The sequence below is a fragment of the Vigna unguiculata genome, chromosome 11 (genome assembly GCF_037176805.1).
Source record: "Vigna unguiculata cultivar grain cowpea cultivar isolate G323 ecotype 2 chromosome 11, ASM3717680v1, whole genome shotgun sequence".
NCBI classification, from domain to species: domain Eukaryota; kingdom Viridiplantae; phylum Streptophyta; class Magnoliopsida; order Fabales; family Fabaceae; genus Vigna; species Vigna unguiculata.
In genome coordinates this window covers 10,891,084-10,917,242 of record NC_140802.1, presented here as the reverse complement: position 1 = coordinate 10,917,242, position 26,159 = coordinate 10,891,084, and the positions used below count along the sequence as shown (strand labels likewise).

At 40.1% G+C, this 26,159-nt stretch overlaps 2 protein-coding genes across 2 annotated transcripts; one reads left to right on the top strand and one right to left on the bottom strand.

The window, feature by feature from the left end:
* Nucleotides 1-2,408: 2,408 nt before the first annotated feature.
* Nucleotides 2,409-14,855, bottom strand: LOC114170164 (beta-glucuronosyltransferase GlcAT14A-like). Its single transcript, XM_028055644.2, has 4 exons — nucleotides 14,573-14,855; nucleotides 14,102-14,177; nucleotides 13,850-13,965; nucleotides 2,409-3,114 (listed from the first exon to the last, which is right to left on the bottom strand). The coding sequence occupies exons 1-4, from the start codon at nucleotides 14,721-14,723 to the stop codon at nucleotides 2,612-2,614; spliced, it is 846 nt and encodes a 281-aa protein (XP_027911445.2). The 5' UTR covers nucleotides 14,724-14,855; the 3' UTR covers nucleotides 2,409-2,611.
* Nucleotides 14,856-15,030: 175 nt separating this feature from the next.
* On the top strand, nucleotides 15,031-19,868 carry LOC114169913 (tubulin-folding cofactor B-like). The gene is made up of 8 exons (XM_028055304.2): nucleotides 15,031-15,231; nucleotides 15,301-15,455; nucleotides 15,523-15,641; nucleotides 15,918-15,979; nucleotides 16,150-16,191; nucleotides 18,275-18,408; nucleotides 18,539-18,608; nucleotides 19,605-19,868. Exons 1-8 carry the CDS (start codon nucleotides 15,130-15,132, stop codon nucleotides 19,650-19,652), a joined length of 732 nt encoding a protein of 243 aa, XP_027911105.1. The 5' UTR covers nucleotides 15,031-15,129; the 3' UTR covers nucleotides 19,653-19,868.
* The last annotated feature ends 6,291 nt before the right edge of the window (nucleotides 19,869-26,159 follow it).

Here is a 26,159-nt window from a genome sequence, read left to right as displayed (position 1 = left end):
GTTGTATTTCACACAAGATTATTTTCTCTAATTTTGACTCTATGCACTCAATATTATTTCAATCTTGCTTTTGATAACTCTTTTTCACATGAATGTATATTGTAGCACATCTCTTTCTTTTCATGATCAACTTATCATCCTATTTATAGTTGTTTAAATATAGCCATAGAGGATTTTGAATTTCCTTAACTTGATCAACATCTTCGTGATTGTTCTTTATGAGGGATGAGTTGATAAATTCTTTAACTTAATTCTTCAAGTCTTTGAATTACTTTTTCTGAGACTTCCCGTTCTTTTCCTTCATTTCTTGAATCAAAGATTGCTCAATTTGGAATTCTTTGATTTGATTCTTCTCTCCAATGTACAAAAGAAAACTTGTGCAACATATTCCGAAATATCTCATTATAATTAGTATTATAGTAGTTGTTATTATAATCAGGATCAATTTAATTGTTAGTAACATAAAATGTTTCTATGTATGCATATAAAATGAGTGATTGATTTAAAAAAAATTGTGCTTTAGAATATAATTATCAAAAGATAATTTTATGTGTTGTGACGTCATAAAAATATTTTGACTATCAATAATAAAATTGAGATAATTTAAAATCTTCTTCCTCCACGACTCACTCTTTGTTTCTTGAGTAGTATCAACATTATTCACAGTGGTTCCTTTGTTGTTTATCTTGTAGCCAAGTGGGAAGTCATGCTTCTTGTAGCAATTATCAACAGTATGACCATTCCGACCACAAAAGGAGCAAATCTTTTTTACGCTTTTGGCATTCTTGTCAATACTATTCCCGGGAAAGCCATGTTTTCTATAGCACATTAACTAATGTGACCATCCCTTTTACAATAACTGCAAGTAACGTTGGTGTTGTTGATTTTGACCTCATTTCCACTCAGAGAATTGTTTCTGCCAATCTGCCTTTCATGCTGAACCAGATAAGAAAAGATCTTTGAGATAGGAGGGATTGGATCCATCATCAGAACGTGGGAAGTAACGTTGTCGTATTGTTCATTCATACCCCTCAAGAACTGCATAGCATGGTTTTCGATCTTCCTCTAATGAAAAGAACTGATGAGACTACAAACACATTTAACAGGGCAACTACAAACCAAATCTGGACGAAAACTGTCAAGTTCATCCCAAATAACACGGATCTTTGTGAAATACTCAGTAACCGATAAATTTCCTTGCTTAAGAGAGGATGCTTCAAGTTGTAATTTTGAAATACCAAGTAAATTTCCTTGAAAGAATTGGATTTTAGGTCTTTCCATATCTCTTTAGACTTGTCCATCCACAATATGCTCTGTCTGATTGAGGGCGAAACAAAGTGCGTCAACCAAGATACCACCATGTTATTACACCTTCTCCAAGCCTGATAGGTCGGATCTGTCTTTGCTGGCCGAAGCAGTCCCATCAATGAACTCCATCTTGTTCTTTGCACTAAGGGTAATGGCAAACGATTTACTCCATGAGTGATAGTTGTGTGATTCGAGAACAGGTGATACGAGATAAATTGTTGGATTTTCACTCGGATGCAAGTAAAGAAAACTATGTGGGGCATTGAAATCGTTAGCAACAACAAGAGTCTTGGAATCATTCTTCACGACCATCAAAGAAAGAAAATAGGGACAAGAAACCCTAAAAAGAAACAAAGAAAGAACGAAAGAGAAAGAAAAGAGAAAATAGAGTGATGCACAACAGAACTCTTCAAAAGAAGAGCTCTGATACCATCTTAAGAAACCTGATTCTCATTAGCAGAGGAGAAATTGTCAAGCGGAAGTGGTGAATGTTGGTGCACATGGAGAGACGAAAGAGAGAAAGCAAGACGCAGTAAGAGACAAAAGAAACTGATATTATTGCGAAAGAGAAAAAGTGTTTTTCTATTAACAAAAGCAGAGACTATAAAACACATCTAGAAAAACATTAAGGAATTGTTTTAGAAATATTGGATCCTACAACAAGACCCAATTCCTTATAGCGCTGATTGAGGCCCAATTCATCATGAGTGCTGATTGGGGATACACATAATAACAATTATATATTTATCATGTTTTTAAAAATTATGGTAGACTTTTCAATATATATATATATATCCGTATCATATCATATTATTTTCAAAATAAACGTATGCGTATCAGATATATGCCGTATTCAATACACATATCGTATCCCTACATCATAACATATTGCTAATTAAATAAAATTACCTTGGTTTAGTGTGGTTGCAGATTTTTAAATTCGGTTGAAGATTTTAACATTTTTATGTGTTGATAAAATTCTATTTCAATTTAGTTCTATTCGAAACTACTTGTATAATTTGAACTAATTACCATAATTTTCTTTGAACCACTAGAATTTGAAACTAATGATATATTTTTGAACTAACTGCGAAAATTCTCAATCAACACTGTGACTCTCTTTCCACCTTTGATATTGAATATGGTGTCAGGTGTGAACTTTGACTATGTTCATATCTAGGACTGTTGTACCCTGCAATTTAAGGTATAGACTGAATGTTGGAGTGAAATATCTGGCCATTAAAGTGACCTTAATCTGTTTCACTCCTCTAACTCTTTAACAATAAAAATTCCCACAACATATCTATTTACACTGTTTCTGACCAAATTTAGCCATCCAAGTTAGCCTAGTTACAAGGAAGCGCAGCCTTCGAGATCCAGGACCAGGTGTAATCTTGTAAATGTTGCCAACCTTTGAACATGTCGGATTGCCAGAACACCAACCACCTGGGGTGAATAGTTGTTCCTTTTCCCTATTTAGTAATTGTTTATCAATCTCATCCAAGACTGGATCATTGTGCTTGAATTTCCTTGCAAAAGCAGCTTTGCTTGCAATCATCTTGTTTGTGTCATTGATTGTAAGGACATGAGGGTGCTGTTTGGGGGGATTGTCCCATGAAATATAATGCAAGTCACTGTTCACAACAGTTTTGGCTAGTTCTGGCTCATTGCATATCACAGTCTGAAAGTAGCCTTCAGGGGAGGAGATGAAATTAGTGTAGTACATGAGAAGGGTCCTTGGAAGATTATCCCAACCCCACACAACATATTCTACAAAGGAGCGTGATAAAACCATCCATGCTGAACCTGCAATGTTGATACCGACCATTATTTAACAAAAGAATGCAATTGAAAGAAAAGGGCATGTTTGATTCTCTCTAACTTTATGGTTTTAAAGAATGTATCTTAACATAACCTCATGCTTCTCAGCAATCAAATTCTCGTACTATAATAGGTTTCAGCTTCCTATGTTTCATTTTGTTTAGTAAGAGTGTGTTTTGTGTTCTGTTTGAGTTTGGTGTAGTTAGTACCTGTGATTTTCTATCTTGTTTCTTTTCCTTTTTATGATATGATATGTGTGACGTCAAATTTTGACGAATTTTATGTTCTCAGTCTAATCGAGATGTCAAAATTTATAATAATGTTTGGTATGAATTTATGAAGAAATGTCAAAATCGAAAATTCATAACTAGGAGATGTTTTCACATCTTCTGTGTACATTTTGTTAAACCACTCCCTCAATTTCACACTTTGTTCTATGCCTTTCATTACCTTCCACCAGTTATCTGACCAACCTTTTTTCTTGAAAATTAAAAGATATTTTGAAAATGGAAATTGTACTATATGTCCCTCGGTCAAGCGGCCAAATCTAATTCTTAGGCCCATCGGTCAATGTTGAAAAACTATTACATCGAACGGTCAAACGGCCTAAGAATAAGTTGTTAGACCATCGGTCGAATGGGCTCAATCAACCAGCCAGGCGATCATTAAACTATAAGACTCTCGGTCAAACGGTTAAACAAGTAAGTCATGAACAAATCATGTTCATGACCACCGGTCCATCGGTTGCACCTGGTCGAGCGGCACGAACCCTCGATGGCATACCGGTCGATCGAACAAGTACGTGTAATACCTAACTATAACACAATCAATGAACCAACCCTCGGTCGATCAATCTCTTTAGACTTCTGAAGTCCCTCGAATGTGTCAGTCGGTCGGCCAGACGTTCATGAAAGGTTTTATTTATCGAAAACAGCATAACTAACCCGGCCAAGCGGCCATCGGTCGCATTATCAGACAGCCAATCAATCGAGTTAATTAACGTTAAACAAGTCAATAATCTTGATTAAAAGATCATTGGGCCGTGATTAAGGAACCCTAATCACAGACCCACACAGAAAACTATAAATAGGGCCCAAAGGTAGGTTGGTAAGGATCTTAATTTCGCATTTATTGTAACAGACATTTTGATACACCGATCGGTCCTTTCTGACTTAAGCATCAGAGTACTTTAGACAGGTATCCCGATCGTCATCTCAGCCGATCGAGCTTAGGAGTGAATTTCGCTGAAGTTACAAGAGTGGAAGAAGGCAGCGCAGGTCGAAGAGGTTCTTAGCAGGCACTTGGCCCCTACCCCGAAACATTTTGGCGCCCACCGTGGGGCCGAGCAGTCTTCTTTGAGAATATACCCATATGGTGACCACGAGGAACCGAAACAACAACATGGACGGAGGAAGAGTGGCTGATGATCAAGCGGACACTAGAGAAATGATAAGGATGATGCAGCAGAGGATGGATGAGATGCAGAGGAATTATGAAGCGCAGATGCAAATTTTACGAGAGGAGAATGCCATCCTAAGGCAGAAGGAAGAAGGAATCCCGTCGACGCCTACCGTACCCGACCCAAACAGGTTAAGTCGTGTACAACAGCACAGGGACGCCGAATGGGTAGAGAGCCGCCTCCCCCCTACAGGACACGAGCAATCACAGCCAGCTCGGATTGAGAAGACATAGGCTTCAAGGGGAAATCCGTCATGCACGGTGGCGGAGAGCTCAGGGGCAAACGACGGGGGCCGCCCATCGCGCCAACTGATCCCCGCATCGGGATCCTCCCCCTTTACTTCGTATATTTTGGAGACGCCGCTACCGGAGAAGTGGAAAATGCCGACATTTGACAAGTACGACGGCACGACCGACCCAGACAATCACATGCGGGTCTTCATGCATCAGATGATGTTTCACGTCGTCAGCGACCCCATCTGGTGCCGAGTCTTCTCAACTTCGTTGACTGGGGAGGCGTTGGAGTGGTTCTCCGAGCTACCGACCAGTAGTATTGACTCGTTCGCCAGTTTGAAGGCAAGGTTCAGCACACAGTTCGCGCCCCTGAAACCGGCCATTCTGACGGTCGATAATCTGGTGAACATCCGACAAGAGGATGGGGAATTGCTGAGGAGTTACCTAGATCGGTATAATCGAATGTCGGTCAAGATAAAAGGTCTCAACGACGAGATCGCGCGACATCACTTCTCTTATGGACTCCAGCCGGGAGTTTTTGCGGACAAGATAAGCCGTAAGAAACCGAAGACGATGGAGGAGATGAGGGAACGCGCGACCAAATTCATACAGATGGAAGATATGCAGGAGTTTAGGGTAAAGAAGAGGGAGAAGGAGGATGCTGCACTCCCAAAACCGATCGCGCCTAGACCGAGCAAACCCGTAGCCTGACCCACCGAAAGGAAGCCACCAAAGTTCACAACTTACACTCCTCTGGCTGTTCCCCGGGCCAGAATCCTGCAAGAGGCCTTCAGCGCCGATTCGCTCCCCGCGGTTAGGAAGAAGCCTCCGCCACCCGATGCCGACGGCAGTAAACATTGCCAGTACCATCGGACAATCGGGCATACCACCGAAGAGTGCCACACGCTCCGCGACAAAATAGAAGAGCTCATCCGGCAGGGACACTTGAAGAAATACATTCGACAAGATCGTCCCCCGCGGAGTCCGGTGAGGAACCGAAGCCCGATGAGAAGAGTCCCCCCATCCCGATCTGAGAAGAAAAAGGAGCCCGAACGCGAGAAACGAAGGAGAGGACCATCCCGATCACATCGGAGTCCAAGAAGGAGCCGCAATCGTAGCCATGATAGACCCCTGAGGGGTTACATCAATACCATCTCCGGAGGGTTCGCTGGAGGAGGGTCGAGCTCCGCAGCTCGCAAAAGGCACGTTCGGGCGTTGAAGTCGGTCCATCTGGTCGAGAGGAAGATCCGCTCGATGCCTCCCATCACATTCACGGACGACGACTTCAAGGCGCCCGATCCCGATCATGATGACCCGATGGTTATCTCGATAGAGGTGGCCGAGTATGGGATCGGGAAGGTGTTGGTCGATCAGGGAAGCTCTGTCAACATCCTATACTGGAAGACTTTCCAGAGGATGAACCTCTCCGAGGACCTGATTGTACCATACAATGAGCAGATAGTAGGTTTCTCGGGCGAGCGGGTCGACACGAGGGGATATATGGACCTTCGTACGAGGATCGGCTCAAGGAAGGACGGCCGAGAGGTAAGGGTTAGATTCCTTTTGGTTGAAGCTAACACCTCGTACAATGTATTGCTAGGGAGACCCTGTTTGAACGCTTTCGGAGCAATCGTGTCTACCCTGCACCTGGCCATGAAGTTCCCGTCGGACAGAGGGACAATTTGCACGGTGCACGCGGACCAACAAGTCGCCCGACAATGCTATGCCGCGGGATTGAGGATTACTCCTTATAGTCGCCCGCGAAAACAGCACCGCTCGGAAGTAGTGATGACAGACCTAGACCCCCAAACGAACACGGAGGATCGGTTGCAACCAGAAGGAGAGACCAAGGAGATCCCGATCGGGAGCCAACCAGGACAGGTCACCAAGATTGGGAGAGCCCTGAGCGCTGAAGACGAAGACCTCCTCAAGACGGTGATCTTGGAGAACAAAGATCTCTTTGCATGGTCGAGCGCAGACATGCCTGGCGTCCACCCAGATGTGATGTCCCATAAGTTGGCCATCTTCCGAGAAGCTCGTCCGGTTCGCAGAAGAAGAGAAAAATGGGAGAGGAGCGGAGGAAAGCGGTCGAGGACGAAGTCAGGAAGCTCGAAGGAGCAGGTTTCATCAAGGAGATCAAATACACTACGTGGTTGGCAAACGTCGTCATGGTGAAGAAGGCGAGCGGGAAGTGGAGGATGTGCACAGACTTCACGGATCTCAACAAAGCCTGTCCGAAGGATGCATACCCGCTGCCTAGCATCGACAGGCTGGTAGATGGAGCCTCAGGACACAACTTCTTGAGTTTCCTAGATGCCTACTCAGGGTACAACCAGATCCCCATGTATGGCCCGGACAGGTCTAAAACGGCGTTCATCACCGACCGGGCCAACTTCTGTTATGAGGTCATGCCGTTCGGCCTAAAAAACGCCGGAGCAACGTATCAGAGGCTGATGGACCGGGACTTCAGGGAGCAGATCGGTCGATCTATGGAGGTGTATGTTGACGACATGGTCGTAAAGTCCCAAACAACCGACGATCATGCACGCGATCTCAGGGAGGTCTTCCACCAGGTGCGCAAGTACAATATGCATCTCAACCCTGTGAAGTGTGTCATCGGGGTGCCGGCAGGGAAATTCCTGGGTTTCATGCTGACCGCCCGAGGCATAGATGCAAACCCGGACAAGTGCGCCGCTATTATCGAGATGAGAAGTCCAAAAAACCTGAAAGAGGTCCAACGGTTGATGGGGCGACTGACCTCTCTGGCACGTTTCTTACCCAGGCTAACGGAGAAGGTTAGGCCGATACTGAAAATCATGAAGAAGCAAACTGCAGAGAAATGGGACGATCAGTGTGAGATGGCGTTTCATAAGATAAAGGAGTCAGTAGTCCTCCCATAATGTGCCGACCGGTAGAAGGATTGCCTCTACAACTGTACCTGTCAGTATCGGACGACTCAATCAGTGCAGCCTTAGTACAGGAAGCCTCGGAGCAGCGGCCCGTTTATTTCATCAGCCGAGTATTACAGAGCGCAGAAACGAGGTACCAACAGATAGAGAAGATAGCCTTGGCGCTGTTGACGGCCGCGCGCCGATTGCGCCAATACTTCCAGAGTCACCAAGTGATTGTCCGTATCGATCATCCCATTGCCAAAATACTCCGGAAGCCCGACTTAGCTGGTAGGATGATCGCCTGGTCGGTCGAGTTATCCGAGTTCGGTCTTAAGTACGAACCTAGAGGATCCATCAAAGGGCAACATTTGGCCGACTTTGCAGCTGAACTCCAAGGATCGATCCCCCTATCGGAACATATTTGGACTCTCTTCGTGGACGGGTCATCGAATAAGCGTAATGCTGGAGCAGGGATCGTCATTGAAGGACCGAACGGCTTCACGGTTGAGCACTCCTTGCAGTTCAAGTTTAAAGCCTCGAACAATCAAGCAGAGTATGAAGCGCTGATCGCCGGGCTAAGGCTAGCAAAAGACTTAGGAGCGGCGAAGTTAAAATGCAACACCGATTCGAAACTTGTGGTAGGACAGGTACTGGGAGAATATCAGGTTAAGGATGATTTGCTGCTCCAGTACTATCATAAAGCTGTTGAAGCCATGAAAGAATTCGAAGAGGTGACCATCCATTACATCCCCCGAGCGGAAAACACCAGAGCCGACAGGCTATCTAAGCTAGCGGAAGGAAAAGAGAAGGGCCAATTGAAGACAATCATCAGGCAAACCCTGATGAGACCTTCAACGGGAGAATGTGCTGCAGCGGATCGGTCGGCAGACTGGATCGGGGAGGTGCGAGAACTTTTAAAGAGATGCGAGGCTGGCGAAGAGATCAGACCGACGGAGAGAAGACGAGCACTCCGGTTCGTGATCATCGGAGAAGATCTATATAAGAGAGGCTTCACAGCGCCGCTCCTCAAGTGCTTATCAGCAGACGAAGCGGAGTACGTCATGAACGAGGTCCATAACGGCATTTGTGGAATGCACACCGGTCGGAGGACGATGAAAGCGAGAATACTCCGAGCAGGATACTTTTGGCCGACCATGGAACAGGACTGTGAATCCATGATACGCAAGTGTGAAGGATGTCAAGCCCATGGAAATGATGTAAAGAGGGCTCCCACCGAGTTACATAGCTTAACAGCTCCATGGCCGTTCGCTCAATGGGGCATGGACATTGTCGGACCTTTCCCGGTCGGCCGAGCGCAGAAGAAATTCATATTCGTAGCAGTGGACTACTTCACCAAGTGGGTCGAAGTAGAGGCTTTGGCTAACATAACCGCTCGGCAAGTCCACTCTTTCGTCTGGCGCAACATCATATGTCGTTTTGGCCTCCCCCACACGATCATCACCGACAACGGCCGTCAGTTTATCGACAAGAAGCTGAAGGACTTCTATAAGCAAGTGGGAATACGGCACGTGACCAGCTCGGTCGAGCATCCCCAGACCAATGGCCAGGCTGAGGCCATGAACAAGGTTATAGTGGCTGAGTTGAAGAAAAGGTTGGGATAAGCCAAAGGAGCATGGGTTGACGAGCTGCCACAAGTCCTTTGGGCCTATCGATGCACGCCGCACGGGACGACGGGGGAATCTCCCTTCAACCTGACATATGGTACTGACGCCATGCTGCCAGTCGAGGTAGGGGAGTCGACTCTTCGGCGGCAAATGCAAGATCTCGAGGTAAATTGCGGACGACTGCGCGAGGAATTAGACTGGACGACCGAGCGAAGAGAACGAGCAGTCGTGCGAGCCGAAGCATGCAAGAGAATGGTGGCTAGAAGGTATAACGCGAAGGTCAAACCAAGAAGCTTCGTCAAAGGAGATTTAGTATGGAGGAAAACCAATGACGCCCGAAAGAAGTCAACACAAAGCTAGCGCCAAACTGGGAGGGCCCGCTCCGCGTGACCGAGAGTCTGCAGAACGGAGCCTATCGGCTGGAGTATCTGAGCGGCAAAGGAATACCCAACACGTGGAACGCATCGCACCTCAAAATGTATTATAGTTGACTATGAATAAAATGAGCGTTTCATGCAACCTCTTCTAACCAGCTAACCGATGGGGCTCCCTACGGGACCCGAGCAAAGCCTGACCGAGGAGATGCGGACTTCCAAGAGGAACTCCCACTCCGTCAGCACCGATCTAAACGATCTAACTAACCCTACGGGTAAATAAGTGACACGGGCTGTCCTAGCCGATCGGGGTATCACACCAACGATCTAAACATTAAAATTGAGCGCACAAAGGTCAACCATACAGAACAGATAATCAAAACAGCTGTACAAGAAACTGACAAATGCGCGCCGATCGTCCGGTCAGTTTAATACTAAGCACAGCCAAACAGAATTAGCAAGTTAAACAATTATGCGACCGATCGCCAGCGCTAAGAAACAGTAGAAGTACGGCCGATCGCCAACGTCAAGCAATAAACGAACGAAAGCAGGAAAGAGCTAACAGATGAAATAAACAGGGAGCTAAAAATTTACACAAGTGTTTGTCAAAAAATAACCTAATAACCGAGCGAACGCGATCAATCGAAGGGTCGATCGGGTTCGATCGGTTATATCAAAATATACAAGTAAAAATAAAAATCAATCTTCTGCAGGAGGATCATTGACCTCGTCCAGCCGGTCAAATACCCTCTCGATTTTCCCGTCGACTACTCCCATATGCACATCGAACCGGTCAGGAGAGCATTTGTAGTAAAAGACCGCCAAATCGACGGCACTCTGGAAGCCCGCCTCATACTGAGCAAACACTTGCTCATCGGCCACTCGCAGTTCGGCCTGGAACTCCTTCGCCTTCTTCTGCCAATCTGAGGCCGATCCGGCGGCAGCCATGTGCTCTAAGGTCAGATCGTCGAAGCGTCGTTGAAGCTTGCGAAGTTCTTCGGTAGCTTCACCCGCCTTCGCTTGCTCAGCCTTCGCCCGATCGTCGGCGGCCTTTAGCAGTCCAGCACACTTGGCATGCTCAACTTTGATGCCGCTTAGTCGATCAAACTGAGTCTTCAGGTCAGCCGCCGACGCCTTTACTTCGTTCAGCTCTGTCTTTGCCGCTGCGAGCTCCTTTTCTAAGTTCTCCATTCTGCTCTGGTCGGGGTGAGGAAACTTAGTATATAAGGCTACAAGCCTAAGGGTAAGCTCCCCGGCTGTCCGAAGGGCTTCCTTCGGACACATCCTTCAGTGCATCCGTCACTCGAGGTCCTAGCTGGAGGGAGACCTCTTCGTCAAGGCGGACATCACCGCCGAGGAAAGCGCCAGCCAGGGATCCAGATGTCTCCCCCTTCTTGTGCTTCTTGGACGGCCGGCCGGCTGGGGAGTCGTCTCTCTTGGATTTCTTCCCCTTGTCTGCAGCAGCAGCAGCGCCCGAACCGGGAGGCTTCACGATGAAGCGAGGTCGTGAAACGACGCCCGAAGCCCCGGTCGGAGCGGTTGCTGCAGGAGCGCGACCGGTGGAAGGTGCGGCAGGAACACTCTGAAGAGGCGCCACCTCCTCAGGAACATCTTCTTCCCTTCGTCGACTCTTGGCGCGAGCTAGAAACTCGGCATTAGAAACGGTCGTCCGGGCCATAATTTCTGCGAGACAAAAAGAAGATAAGTTAACTGCAATTAAAGTAACGATCGGGAAGATCAAAACAACTAACCATAAACCGCCCTCGGTAAACCCGGGGAGCGGAGGCATTGGATTAGCGGTCGCGGGGGGATCTTGTCGGGCAAGGTCTTGAGGACGGCCAGGTCAGCCCGCTCGGCCGGGGTCAACCGCTCTTCAGCCCAGGCATCAGTAGGAGGGGGGAACGCCGTCCAGTATAATGGAAATTTCGGTCGATTCTGTTCATCGAAAATAAATCTCCTCCCCTTGCCAGGAATCGCGACCTTAAAAAAGCCGGTCTTGAAACCCTTGTAGGAGGCGAGGTAGAGGGTGAGCAAACTCTTGTTCGCCCCGAGGAAGGAAACCCAACCCTTCGACGCCGTCGGTCGAGTCTTGTAGAAATGAAGGAACAAAGGCATGGTGGGTGTCAGGCCGGCCGCCCGGCATAGAACGTCGAACGCTTGCATAGACGCCCACGCGTTTGGGTGTATCTGCGTCGGTGCGCACTGGATCTGACGGAGGACTGCCATCTGCCAATCGGCGAACGGCACGATCAAACCCAAGTCATGGAAGAGGCAGGCATACACATAGAAGAAATCTAGCCTCGCCTCTCCCTTCCCGTGGCACACTCTCTCGTTGTCGGCGCAAACTTTGACTCGAAGGAGCCCATCTTCTACCTCGTCGCTGAAAATCCTGGTCCGCTCAACCAGATCCCCCAAGTCGTTGCCCCAGCGAAACCTTGTCGCGAGTGTGCGCGGCTCATAGGGAGCCCAGTCATATCCTGGTATCTCCGGCAAATCGGCTTCCTCCCCCTCGTCGCGGACGTCGATGCCTATGACGTCCCCACTCTCGTCAGAAACAGCGACCTGTTCTACCGCCTCAGCGACCGGTGGCTCGGCATCAGAGCTGCCACTTAGGAGGATTGGGGAACCTGTTGCGCTTGACACTCCCCCGAGCGAAGTCCCCGACTCGGACGAACCAAACAAGGCGGAAACCGACCCGACGCCCCCAGACCACCCAACCGCTCCACCCGACAGACCGTCTGAACTCGATGCGCTGGAAGACATTTTTACCTGCAAGCAAGAGAAGACGATCGGAGATTCGGCTAAAAAGAGAAAGGGAAACGTGAAAATAACGACAGCCACACAAACCTATTTATAGGGGGGACCATGGGACACGTGGCAATCCCAGAACCCTACGATCACATTCAGATCGACGGTCTATATGTCGCGACGCTTCAAATCATAACTGCTAGGCACGATCTACGATGCAAGATAACCGTTGGGACGCACGGACGGTCAATCGGCACAACGGCTCTAGTAAACCTCTTTGCTTCTTCTCCATCGCTCGAGGCTGGGGGGCTTGTGTACTATATGTCCCTCGGTCAAGCGGCCAAATCTAATTCTTAGGCCCATCGGCCAATGTTGAAAAACTATTACATTGAACGGTCAAACGGCCTAAGAATAAGTTGTTAGACCATCGGTCGAATGGGCTCAATCAACCAGCCAGGCGATCATTAAACTATAAGACTCTCGGTCAAACGGTTAAACAAGTAAGTCATGAACAAATCATGTTCATGACCACCGGTCCATCGGTTGCACCTGGTCGAGCGACACGAACCCTCGATGGCATACCGGTCGATCGAACAAGTACGTGTAATACCTAACTATAACACAATCAATGAACCAACCCTCGGTCGATCAATCTCTTTAGACTTCTGAAGTCCCTCGAATGTGTCAGTCGGTCGGCCAGACGTTCATGAAACGTTTTATTTATCGAAAACAGCATAACTAACCCGGCCAAGCGGCCATCGGTCGCATTATCAGACAGCCAATCAATCGAGTTAATTAACGTTAAACAAGTCAATAATCTTGATTAAAAGATCATTGGGCCGTGATTAAAGAACCCTAATCATAGGCCCACAAAAAAAACTATAAATAGGGCCCAAAGGTAGGTTGGTAAGGATCTTAATTTCGCATTTATTGTAACAGACATTTTGATACACCGATCGGTCCTTTCTGACTTAAGCATCGGAGTACTTTAGACAGGTACCCCGATTGTCATCTCAGCCGATCGAGCTTAGGAGTGAATTTCGCTGAAGTTACAGGAGTGGAAGAAGGCAGCGCAGGTCGAAGAGGTTCTTAGCATGCACTTGGCCCCTACCCCGAAACAGAAATCAAACACGCCATAAGTCTTATTAGAAAAGGCTATATGACATCATATTTTACGCATGAAAAACTAGAATTTTCAATGCACTTAAGAATGAAAAAAGATAATCCTATTGTAGCAGTGTATTCACTCTCAAACTAGTCAGTAACTAGTCAGACTAAACAGCAAAAGTTTAGACAATAATCCAGATAAACATAAGTGGACCATTTCAGTAGTGATCAAGTAATAACTTATTAAGGATGAATAAATGGAAACCAAAAGGGACAAACTAACCAGTAAATAATTTAAATGCCGTTGGCAAAGTTCTCTTAGGACCAACCCAAAAAACATCAGACTTGTTTGTCCTGTAAAGACCTGGATCAATAATTAAAGGCATTGTCCGTTTTTCCCTGCACAGTTTGGGTCAAATCATTTTGGTGCATATCAGGATTTCATATCTCAAGGGAATAGTTCAATTCATTATTATGTGCATAACTACATTTCAGAATTGATTATGAGAAGGAGAGGAGAAAAGAAGAAACTCACTGCTTCCATCCCAAATGACTAGTGTGCTCTATGAAGTTAAGGCTTCTGTCTACATCAGAAAAAGTATATAGAAGATCTGAACAAAAACAACACCCAAGAAAGTGCAAGTATCTAAGAATCAGGAGCAACCACATAGAGTGTGAATCAGAACCTTTTGTTTTTTGTCGAAAAAATATTTTTTAGAAGAGTGGTGTTAGGTAGAGAAGCTTATGAAATTTTTATCAGGGACACTGTATATAGAGCTAAAGTGTAAGACAAAATCCAAATACTAACAATATCTTCATCATAAAATCAAACAGATAACATTCTTAATCATAAAACTTATATTAGTATCATTATCTTAACATCCTAAAACTTTGAAACCTAACAAAAACTCATGAAATTGTTCACTTTTAGACAGCAGATATGTAGGCATATTTTCAACATGAGGAGAACAGAAAATTGAAACAATTATATAGATGAGACACTAACCATCTTGAGTCACGAGAGGGTAATCTGAAGCACTGAGGTTAATAAACCAATCCCAATCCATAGTTCTCTTGAGCAGAATGGCACAAGCATGAAGAGTGTGAGAAATCATGGTTGGTCCTCTGTAAGTGACCATATTAGCTTTCTGAATCATGAAAATATTCCCAACCTCAGGGAAAATAGGCTGTTTCTCAATTCTAGAAGCAAGCTCCAACCTCACCTCTAGTGTTTCCCACAATGTCAAAAGATCACAGCGAAATCTTATCACAATTTCATGTTGGCTACATTAGATGTTTTATAACCTTTTGTTTAAAGGTTTGGATGTTTCCTAAATGACTAACAACAGTATTGAATATACATGGGATACAGATGAATGAAATAAATGCAAACATTGATGATTTCTAAGTTTTTTTTTTTATGTTTAAAATAATAATAAAATTGACAGAGCCGTGTGAAATGGATGTAAAATTGAGACAGTGTGTGAAAGTAGCGGCATTATCCAAATAGTGTGCAGTGACAGAGGGAGAAAAGAGGAAGAGAAGAAAGTGGTGAGGGAAGGAATGGCGTCGAGCATCGAACTCCATGGGGAGGACTCGGTGGTGTTGCGGGTCACTCATTCCAATCTGAAAACCTTCAATGCCGATATCCGCTTCTCGCTTCAGGTTCGTTCCGTCCCTTCCACTCCCATTCTTCTAAATGCATTGTTTAACACATGGCTTCGTCCATGACAGCTCACGGTGGAAGGTGTGAAGGATAAGCTGTGGAAAAAATGCGGCACTTCTGTCAATTCCATGCACCTCGAGCTCTACGACGATGCTCGCAACGACAAAATCGCCGATCTCTCTGATAATTCCAAACCCCTTGGCTTCTATTCCCCTCTTAATGGGTTTGTATTTTAGGGTTTTTCTTTCGACTCCTTTTGCGCGCTTTACCACTGCGTTTTCTTGTACCAGGTTTCGTTTGCATGTTGTGGATCTTGACCCAACTTCCATCTCTTCTGGTGGTTGGCTTGAAGATACTTCGTTGGTCGAAAAATACGAAATTTCCGATGAAGCCTACAATAAGCGACAAGGCATGTCCCCTAAAAAAGCTCTCTTTTTTTTTTCATTTTCGAATTCCTATGGAAGATGATCTGTGCATATGTAAAAATATTTGTGTTGTCACCCTTGTATGTGTAATGGTATGATCTTGTTTTATGCGATCTATGTATGTATGTTGTCAAAATACCAACTTACACAGGTTATCATCAATGCATGTTTTTGCTGGGAAAATATTAGTATTTTATAGTCTTATTTCCATACTAAGTGGCTTTGTAGCTTATTAGGTATGTTTTACTTTAATGTAACAGACACCTTCAGAAAATATAAAGAGAAAATTACTTCCCATGTTCATGCGACTGAGGAGGCAAAGGTGAGCATTTGATTTATTCGTCCTTCCTAGTCTGCTGTTTTAGTGCTTTCTGATTGCACGTACAGATCAAAGCTATTATCTGTATTAGAGTTTGTTATCTCTGTTACTTGAAAATTGAGATGGACCCATGCTGGCTTTTGGGTAATTGACCTTTGACGTTCATTGCACAGATATCAGACACCAGTATGGAAGAGCTCTGTGCTAATATCAAGGTTTGTCTGTTATATTATTGTAAGTTTTATTTTATCTGATATGATTGTTGAAATTAAGGTTTAGGTGGAAAAAGAGGGAAATAGAATAGAGATACTGTGAATAATATGAGGTTAGATTGATGTAAGCGTGATGATAGATGTGTATAGAAAACTAATCTAATATTCCCCTTCTCGTTGATATAAACTAACAATAAGGTAATGTGCTTTTGTACTAAAACTAGCACAAGCCTAGCCCTATAAGTAATAAAACTCCTGACGAGCACCATAAATCTAATACTTGCCCCTGTTCTAGAGCTTAAGTTATAACCTACAATGTGAAGGGTCAGTTATTCCCAAAGCTTGTGTTGTTGGCGAAGGTTTGAATTCAACAATAATTTAATCTATTCATGCAAGAGTCTCTTGGTCTTTAAGTAAAAGTCATTACTGCTCAAGCCCAGCTTACTTTGTGTCAAAAATTCAACGTAATTATGATGTACGGGGAGTGGCAATAATCAAATTCGTGGTGCACCCTTGCTCCCTGAAACAAATACAAAGCATCTTCTCCATTCTGAGATCTCAACTTCTCCATTCTCCACTCTCCCATTTCAGCTTTCATGAGTAATCAACGTTCTTCGTTTTCTTCCTCATTGTGATCCCTGAGCTCTAGCAAACCTTCTCGGTTGCAGTCATGAAATACTCCCTGAAGTAGGGAGGTGTGGTATGAGTTTGATAAAAGCTAAACCATTATCACTGAAGAAAAGAAATAAACAGCCAGCCAGAAGAACGTGTATTGTTTAGTATTCTCTCCACTAATTTTTAGTGTGATTGCAAGATAGAAGGTGAACTAGATACTTGAGGTATTTTGGTATTCTCCTCCAAACCAGTCCAGCTCTTACCCATTTTTCCTACCTACCTCTTTCTCTTTCCTAAACTAAAACTTATAACTCTGCCAAGTGTGCACCACACCAAAATTCAATTAGCTAGGATGCTTTTCACCTCTATCTTGCATATACTTCGTGGTGTAATCCTCTTTTGGAATCAGAATCCAGTCACAATATTTGCAAGCTTACTTGATTGGAAGCAGATTCCTGCAAATAATTTTTTGGGTAAATAACGAGAACAAGGCGAGTGCAAGGCTGCCAAATCTGTCTGCTTATCAGAAATAACTGTCTCCTCGTAACTGTAGTACAATTTAAAGCTAAATTTTCAAGTTAACTCTATTATAGCCTACATTTTTTATCTTTTCCCTTGGATGAGTAGGAAAAAAAAAGGAAAGAAAAATATGGCTAGTTTTCGGCTCAACTGAAACTAGTTTTAAACAAGGGAGGACAGCGGGTGGGGATGGATGGCTCCAGAAATAAAGAAAGGTTTATAGGACGAAAATAAGCAAGGGAAATAGATGGGCTAACCAACAAATTAAAGAAGGCATGTTAACTAAATAGAATATGAATTGAAATGCTTTTAACAGTAAGTTGAACAATGTTTTGTAAAAGTTACAATTTGTATAATGTCAATTGCTAGTAGTATAATGACTGAGACTAATTATATCTATCACCTGCTTGTGGATGCAGTAGCCTCAAATACTTGAGTATTTGGATGAATTTTGAATGTTATTTATTTGATACTTGGTGTTTCTTTTCCTTTTTGATTCCTTCGTTTTTTAATTTATGCTACTTTGCAATTTTGTATGGTTGAATGTAATAGTTGTCATAATAACTACCTTGTAAAACAGAATTCAGTAATTCTGTTTTTGAGTTAATTCTGGTTTTGTTGAATCAGAATTATAAATAGGCCTTGTATATGCTTTTAAAGGGCAATGAGAGTTTTCTAGTTTTGTGTAAACCTCTACAATCTTCCTTTGAAGTTGTGAGTGAGTATTGCTAGAGTGATTTTGGGGTTACTTGAGAGTGGTGTGAGTTCTCTTTACTGTGAAAGGAGCAGGAGTGAGAGTAATATCAGTTTAGATATTACATTGAAAAAGTGATTTATATATTCTTGTTCATGTTATTGTTTATCGTAGGTATATTTCTATGCATTGAATCTTTTTTAACTGCTATTTTGTTATTCTACTGTTTCCAATATCCAAATTTCCAAAAATATTAAGGTAGGATCCAGATGTGAAGTTGAACATGGGGCAAAAAGAGGTGTTGTAAAATTTGTGGGTCGGGCAGAATCACTGGGTCATGGTTTCTGGGTCGGAGTACAATATGACGAACCCTTGGGCAAACATGATGGCATGTAAGTACAATTTCTACATCTACTTATGGTGTGCAAATTTGTGTACTCAATTCCAATTAAACTATCATCTTATGTTTTTTTAAGTATTACATCAACACTTCTCTCAAAATTTTCCTGGGTTATGTTACAGGGTTAAAGGAGTACGCTACTTTCAATGTCCTCCGAATCATGGTGGAATAGTTAGACCAGACAAAGTGAAGGTTTGTTTAGAAACACATTGCAATTATATTTTAAATATTGGGATATTTTCCAATGTTAATGGTGGTTCTCTAATATGATAAAAGTGTTGATTAACACAAATAAAAAATTACAAAAAGAATATCAATGGAGAGAAGCTGCTCAATCCCTCCTCAAACCTCAACATCATGACAAAAATTCCAATTAAAAAGTCACATGTTTTACACCAAATAGAATCTAAAATGGCTATTCTTATCCAACATGTTTTTTTTTCTTGCACAATGTGTCCGTAGAAGCATATTATATTATCTACTCGTAGCTTTACTTCGAGGAACAGATTTTGTTGGGTGTAGATGTGTTTTACTTCCAGTCATGAATTCTCTCTTCTTTTTTTCTTGACATGTTGCATGGCTCATGTTTTCTTTCTCCATTTGGAAACAAATATATGTATGGGCATATCTAGTGAGGGCATGAGAGAAGGTAATCATGTTGAGACAATAAAAAAATTGGATGGCCAAAACTGTCAATATGACCAATGTGAAAACTTTATCAATCAGAGCCAAACAAATCTTTACAAAACTTGAACGTTAGAAACACTTGTGCTAGAGGATAATATTTGATCCTTAATTGCAGCATTAGTATCCTTATGCTTTGTGAATAGAGGGTGGGGCAAGCCAATTTAGATACAGATAAAAGATTTTCTACAGAAATAAACTCTATATTTCCAATAGAGAAGTTTTCAGAAGCGCTTATAGCTTTCTCCAATTGCATCATATTCTTAGAAGTTGGTTGCTTCTAATGGTCTGAATCAAGCTGTCTTTTAAAATATAATAGAACCAAATCAATGAAATCGTGCAAGCACTCTTATTAGCTGCAATATAAAACTAAATGGTTGAGGTTTATGCAATTTCACTATGGTATTTCATACTTCATTGCTTACCTTTATTTGCATAAAATGCATTAAATTTCAGTTTACTTTTGTGCAAAAAATGTCATTTACGTGTACATTTCCCTGTCAGGTTGGTGACTACCCTGAACGAGATCCCTTTGAAGAAGGTGAAATATGAGTTTGAAGGTTGAGGGTTTTCCTTGTGTGAATCAAGTATTTGTTTCCAGAACTTAATATGTTGGCAGTGGATATATCTAGAATGGTTTCATTGTGGTTTTTGAATAGTTTGTGTTGTTTTTAGAAAGAAAAACCAGTGCAACGTAAAAAACATAAATTGGATGTTCATTACATTGGTAATATGAGAGCCAACAAAGCGGGATGCTACTTCTGAGAACATTCAAATTTGTTTTTATTACTCACTGAAAGGACTTTGCATAAATTTTTAAGCTCATATAATTTGGTAAAGGCCAACACACGTAAGACTAATTATTTTAAGAATTACATTCATAAGTAAGCGTTTAATGCTTTTAGCTCTTAAAAATGAATATATATATATATATATATATATATATATATATATATATATATATATATTATTATGGCCTGTTAAAGTTTTTTTCATTTTTCATCTTTCAAACTAATTTGCTTACATATCAACCAGAAGACTAATATGTGGTTTCCTCTTAATCAAGGCTTTTGAGTTTGAGTGTTGCTGAATGAAAACAGTGTAAATGGGAAGAGAGATCCAAAGTGAGAATCAGTGAGTTCCTTTTTCGGTAAAGATTAATTTTAATTGCTAGCAAAGTCTATGAATATTCTACATTAATAATATGATATGAAAAATAGTAATAGAAGAACACCAAATTAAATGTTATGTTGTCTGGAAAAATATGGGATTAAAAGTAAATAAAATTGACCATCCACTAATTACGCTGAACAACTAGTTTTAAAATATATATTTTTATTTTTAAAAGATAAGATTTTTTTTCTAGAATTTGGGGTAAATCTTTTTTACTGTCGCATTAAAAGAAAGTTTATTCTCATTCCTCACATTTAGTAAATTTGGATTTGTATAGAAGGACTATACACAGTTTTTTAAAATTTATTTTAGTCTCTCAAACTTAATGTCCAAAGATTAAAATCACATTTTCTCAATTTCAAATATTTTATTTTGCTTGAATTATTTCAAATAAGGTTACGTATTTAGTAGTATCAACTTAAAAATAAAATGCAAAAAGGAAAGTTAATTAAAAATTTATCTAAATTGTGTTTGAATAAAAGACTTTTATCATTCTAAAATTTGAAATGCATGATATTTAAATTATTTTTTATTTAATTTTGTATTTTATAAATATTTTGTTTGAAAAGAATAATTAAAACGGTTTATATTTTAATATTTTTGTTTGAATAAAATAATTGATTTTTTTAAGGTAAAATTTTATTATAAAAATATTTATTTTAAAATTTAAATTTAAAAAATATTAATCAAATTGAAATATTTAAATTGTATTTAACAATATCATCTTTGAATCATATATGTGTGCATAAAAGAAACTTACCAGGTGTGGAATTTCAATTTCTTTACTTCTTCTTAATGTGACATCCCATTTAAATAGAATAAATCTACTCAATAAAATATCACAAAATTATAATATTAAAGGAGCAATCAGATGAACAGGAAGCATAAGAAAATTAACTGATACAGTCATCCGTAAGAGTACTGAAAAAGGAAGCTTAAACATACTACCATGCCATGAACAAAATAGAATCTAAGAGCAGACAGTGTAACAATTTGCAAAAGGGGGGTTGGCACTAAGACAACTATTACAAAAAGGCCCCATGGTCGTGACACTGCTCCTAAGAGCCATCATAACATAATACTCTAAGTTGCACCACTGCTACCACTAGACCTACCTTGAATGTTTCTCTCATCTGCTCCCACCAAGAGGTGATCATCGCAAAAGAAAAAAAAAGAAAGAGAAGCACAAACACGAAAATGAAAGGGTAAGCTAGTGTAAAATCATTTGAACATATTATGGCAATCAGGTACATAAAACAATTCCAAGTATACAACACATTAGGCACACTGAATCATGTTATCGCAAGCAAGCAGGACACTATGACTCAATTATCCGGATAAATATAATGAGATCGGATTCACTGGACGCTTGCACTTGTGGTGGCCTCTACTGCTCTGCAGAGCCATTGCCAATGAGTTTCACCCTACCACACACGAGGTTAGCCTTTAAGCGTGTAAGGCCATTATCCTGCCAGAGACTAGGGCCTCCCGCTACTCTCACCAGTTGAGTCAGTTTGCTCTACATGAGACTCACTGACCCTTTAGAGTTTCGGGATGTGATCCTTACTTGAATCCTTATCTTAATATATACACTACACACCACCATCAGATCTCCCCACGAGACTCATGAAATTACGCCTATCTCACAAACAAAACCTTGTTTCTCATACCATTTCCATCTCTTTTATTTCATTCATCCAACTCTCATGTTAAAACACCACCAACCCACAATTCAATGATCAATCTCATACCAAGCATGCCAATTTCATTCATAGGATTCTAACAACCAAGCATATTCACGTACATCATGTTTAGGAAGAGTAATCTAGACAAAACATGCAACATATCATCTCACCATTCAAGAAAACAGTGTCAGAACGCATCACTGCACTAGCCTCGCTCAAGCTAGGAGCCCTCGCTCAAGCGAGGGAAGTTGCCTCGCTTAAGTTGCAGGCTCTCGCTTAGGCGAGACTGCAACAGTGGCCCCTGGGAGGTTTCACGAATTCTCGCTTAGGCGAGACCTTCTTGCCTGAGCGAGACAAGGTGTCGCTCAAAACGCGAATGGGCCGCCTAGGCGAGCGCTTGAGGCAGAACCTTAGGCGAGCCTCTAATATTCTCGCCTAGGCGAGACGAGCTCGCTTGAGCAAGAATATCAGTTCTCCCCCACTATTCCACGCATGCAAGACAGAAAAACAACACAGAGTAACATCCAGACTATAAGCCAACCATTTACACATGATTAATATACCATTCAAGCACCCAAAACACAGAACAACCCTCAAAAATACAAAAATCGCTTCAGAACTTAAAAACCTAGCTTCCCATACCTTTTTAGGCGCAAGAGAAGGGAGCAGCAACTCAAAAAATGTAACCCAGGCACAACAGCTCCACGAACTAAGATAGTGAGCTGAAACAGAAACCCTAGGACCCAAAACGAGTATAAAAGGATGAACTCTATCGCAACTAAAGCACCCAACTAGAAAGGGAAAGAAAGGCTATAACAGACATGAGGAGTAACTTACTTGGAGACAGAACAACCGTATCTAACTCAAAGATGAAACAATCTTTGTGCCCTAGCAGAGCTCTAGCTGGAGTCAAGGGTGTTTGAGAGAGGGAGACAGTTTTTGAAAAAGGAGACAAGTGCAGAATGGGTGAGCTGAAAGGGGTATTGAGGTCCCTTGGTGGGTTGGTCCTGGACCTACGAAAAGGCCAGGCCAAACTCTTATAAGCTGAAAGAAATGGAGCTTACACTTAACATGTTCCAAATTTGAGTGCTCTTCTAATTTTCCATCCAAATAACTTATTTTATTAAAAATAAATAAATTCATCAATGAATTATTCTTTTAAATTCACTAAATTTTGATGGTCTATGTTCATTCATTTGAAATGGTGCATAATTTTTTTCTCCACAAATATTTACTTACAATGAGAACTCGAGTAAAGTTAACTTAATTTTCAGCATACATCAACACATAGGTAATTAAATAAAATTAGTCAAATCTAATGGTGATGAATTTGATGGTCTTATGTCACTGCATTATCAATTTGGTATTAAAAAATAGTGAAGAAGAAAATTTATAATTGACTGCAACACTGTTTCTGTGTTTATATTGAATTTGAAGTTTATATTAGATTTTTTTTTTCTCTTCTTTTACTATGTCTTTATAATACATTAATTATCATTAATTTTGATGTTTTAAAATATATTAAAAAGATATTTAAAAAATCAACACTATATAATCTCACTCTATAATTACAGTATCTCCAAAAATGTTAGAAAACATGTAGTAGATAACGTTTCAATTTATTTTCAGTTTCAACTTCTGAAATTTTCATTCTTTAGACCAAGAGTTTAAAGAGAGAGGAAAAAAGTAAGAATATCTCAATACATTTTGATATAATACATTCTTTCTATTAATTTCTTTTACATTTATTTCCATGTATGTTTTCTCTTCTTCTCCAACATATATCTTCCTTTGAGTAATTCCAACACTAATGTAAAACCTTCATAACAATTTATGAAGAGGTACATCTAAAAAAATTATCTTTTTCTATGACAATATTACCATGCTAGTACGTTATGAATAAAGTAAATATTATGAATAACAGATTGACTAAACATACTTCTTTTACAAGAACTATAAATACTTTGTTAAAGTATAGTAATTTCATTATAATAAAAATAACTGAATGAAACATGTCTTTTTAATCTTAATTTACTACATTAATCAGTAACAAAACTAAAGCTAGTACGTTATTAAACTGATGATGTTATTTTAAATTTCACTTTCTTGATCATGGTTAGATTATAGTTGTACAGTAATAAATATATTCTTTAAATTTATATTATGTAATAAGTATCTTAATTATTTATTATTATAACTCAATAAAAGGAGTATCACATTAAGATAAAAAAAAATCATTCAAATGAAACAAAACAAAAAACACTTAAACTAATAATTAGTGTCCCTTATTTTATAGTAAATTATCATTCTAGCCCTTGAAAATGTATATTATTATTAGTAATATTATTACATTAACTCCTCAACTAAAAAAATTCAAATTAATCTCTGAAAATACAACTAAAGTTTTGAAACAACTACTATATTTCTCTATCATTAACCTATCAAAAATGATAAGATCTAGCTTCTACCCGTACAAAGTTATTGGAGCTATAGAAATTATCAATTCTCTTTTAGAAAATGAGAACTATAAAGTGATGAAACATCCACATGATGATGATACGTATTTCGAGAAAGAATTTATTAAAAAATAAATATCAATAACACATATATCAAATTAACATAAAAAATTCTTAAAGACAAAAAAATTAATTTAAATCCACACTAACCCAGTATACAAAAAAAAATTGAGTGTTCAGCAAAATTTGTTTTATGGCTAAAGCTAAGAAACAAAAAGTTTTGACTACATAGCATAGGATCCAAATGTACAAAGAAATCGTGTAAGTAACAATTATACTCTCAAATGAATCATATGTTGAAATTGTTCACATTTTTCAAAAGTTCTTCACTTTTCTCTTTAGCACCGTCTCATCTTTATTCAATTGATTACCTTTAAAATAAATGCATCCTTCAAAATTTGTTCAACGCATTTCAATAAAAGTAGTATTTTCAACACTTTATCATAGATAGATAGAGTTTTATAAATATCATAAATATTTTGTTTCCACACACAACACCATAAATCTTGGTTTGGGTAGAGAATCTAATATCACATATCACAATGCAAAACAATTGAATTTTGTGGCTGCTATTTAACTCATGTCAATCAATGTAAGTCTTTATCAACTTTAATAAACAACATGCGTGACCTAAACAAACATTTTATTGTTTTTTTTTTTTCTATATAAAAATGGTTCATGTATTTCAATAAGAACAAACAATTATGGCTTAAAAGCATGATTCTTGCGAACTAAACATTATTTTTAACGTTATAAAATCAATCTTAGAAATAACTGACGAATCTTTCATATTCCAGAATAAACCTTATAGCCACTATAAACTTAACACTTATTCATAACCAAGTTTTTTTTTTGTCGTTTTAGGTGAAAGTTAAGTATATTATTCACACTCACTACACGCAACAATTCATATATAGTAAATAAAAATCTGTTTTATATTATTATGGATAACCGAACCATGAAGAAAAGTATGAATACGGGGTGTGCAAAACTTTGGCAAATATTACTTTAGACAGAATACAAGTTTTTTTATTAAATAATTTTTTTATGATCAAACATATGGAAGATTAACATAAAAAGAAAGCTGGGATTGAAAATAAAATTAAGATTGTGGGAAAGGATGTACAAAGGTTTTCTGATAAGTTGGCAAACACTAAATAGAGATCAAAACAATGGCCATAGAAACAGTATTATTCAACATAAATTAACGGGGGGAAACTAATTTATAATAATTTTCAGGAATACATCATGACACACGCAAAAAAATTGTAGATATCTGTGTGTAAATTTATTGCTAATAAATAATTCCAGCATCAGAATTACAAATAAATAACAAAAAAAAATAAACTTCATATAAATAATCATTGAATGACATCAATAAATATAAGTACAAAGAATAATCAAATATATCCTCAATCGTCTTCATTGGTGTTAAATGAATATGATCTGATTTCATCAATTATACAGAAAAAGTACTACAATGACTTATTTTGCATACACATAAAATGTAAATTGTAATAACCTGTATCTATCATGCTTTGTTACCTATCATGCTATTTAATAAATAGTTAAGTAAAAAAAATGAAAAACACAGTCAATGTTAAAAATATTTAATTTAAGAGAAATAGAGAAGATTTGAAGAAAAGCAAATAGCTACGTGTACCCTCTAGAAGAACACATAAACA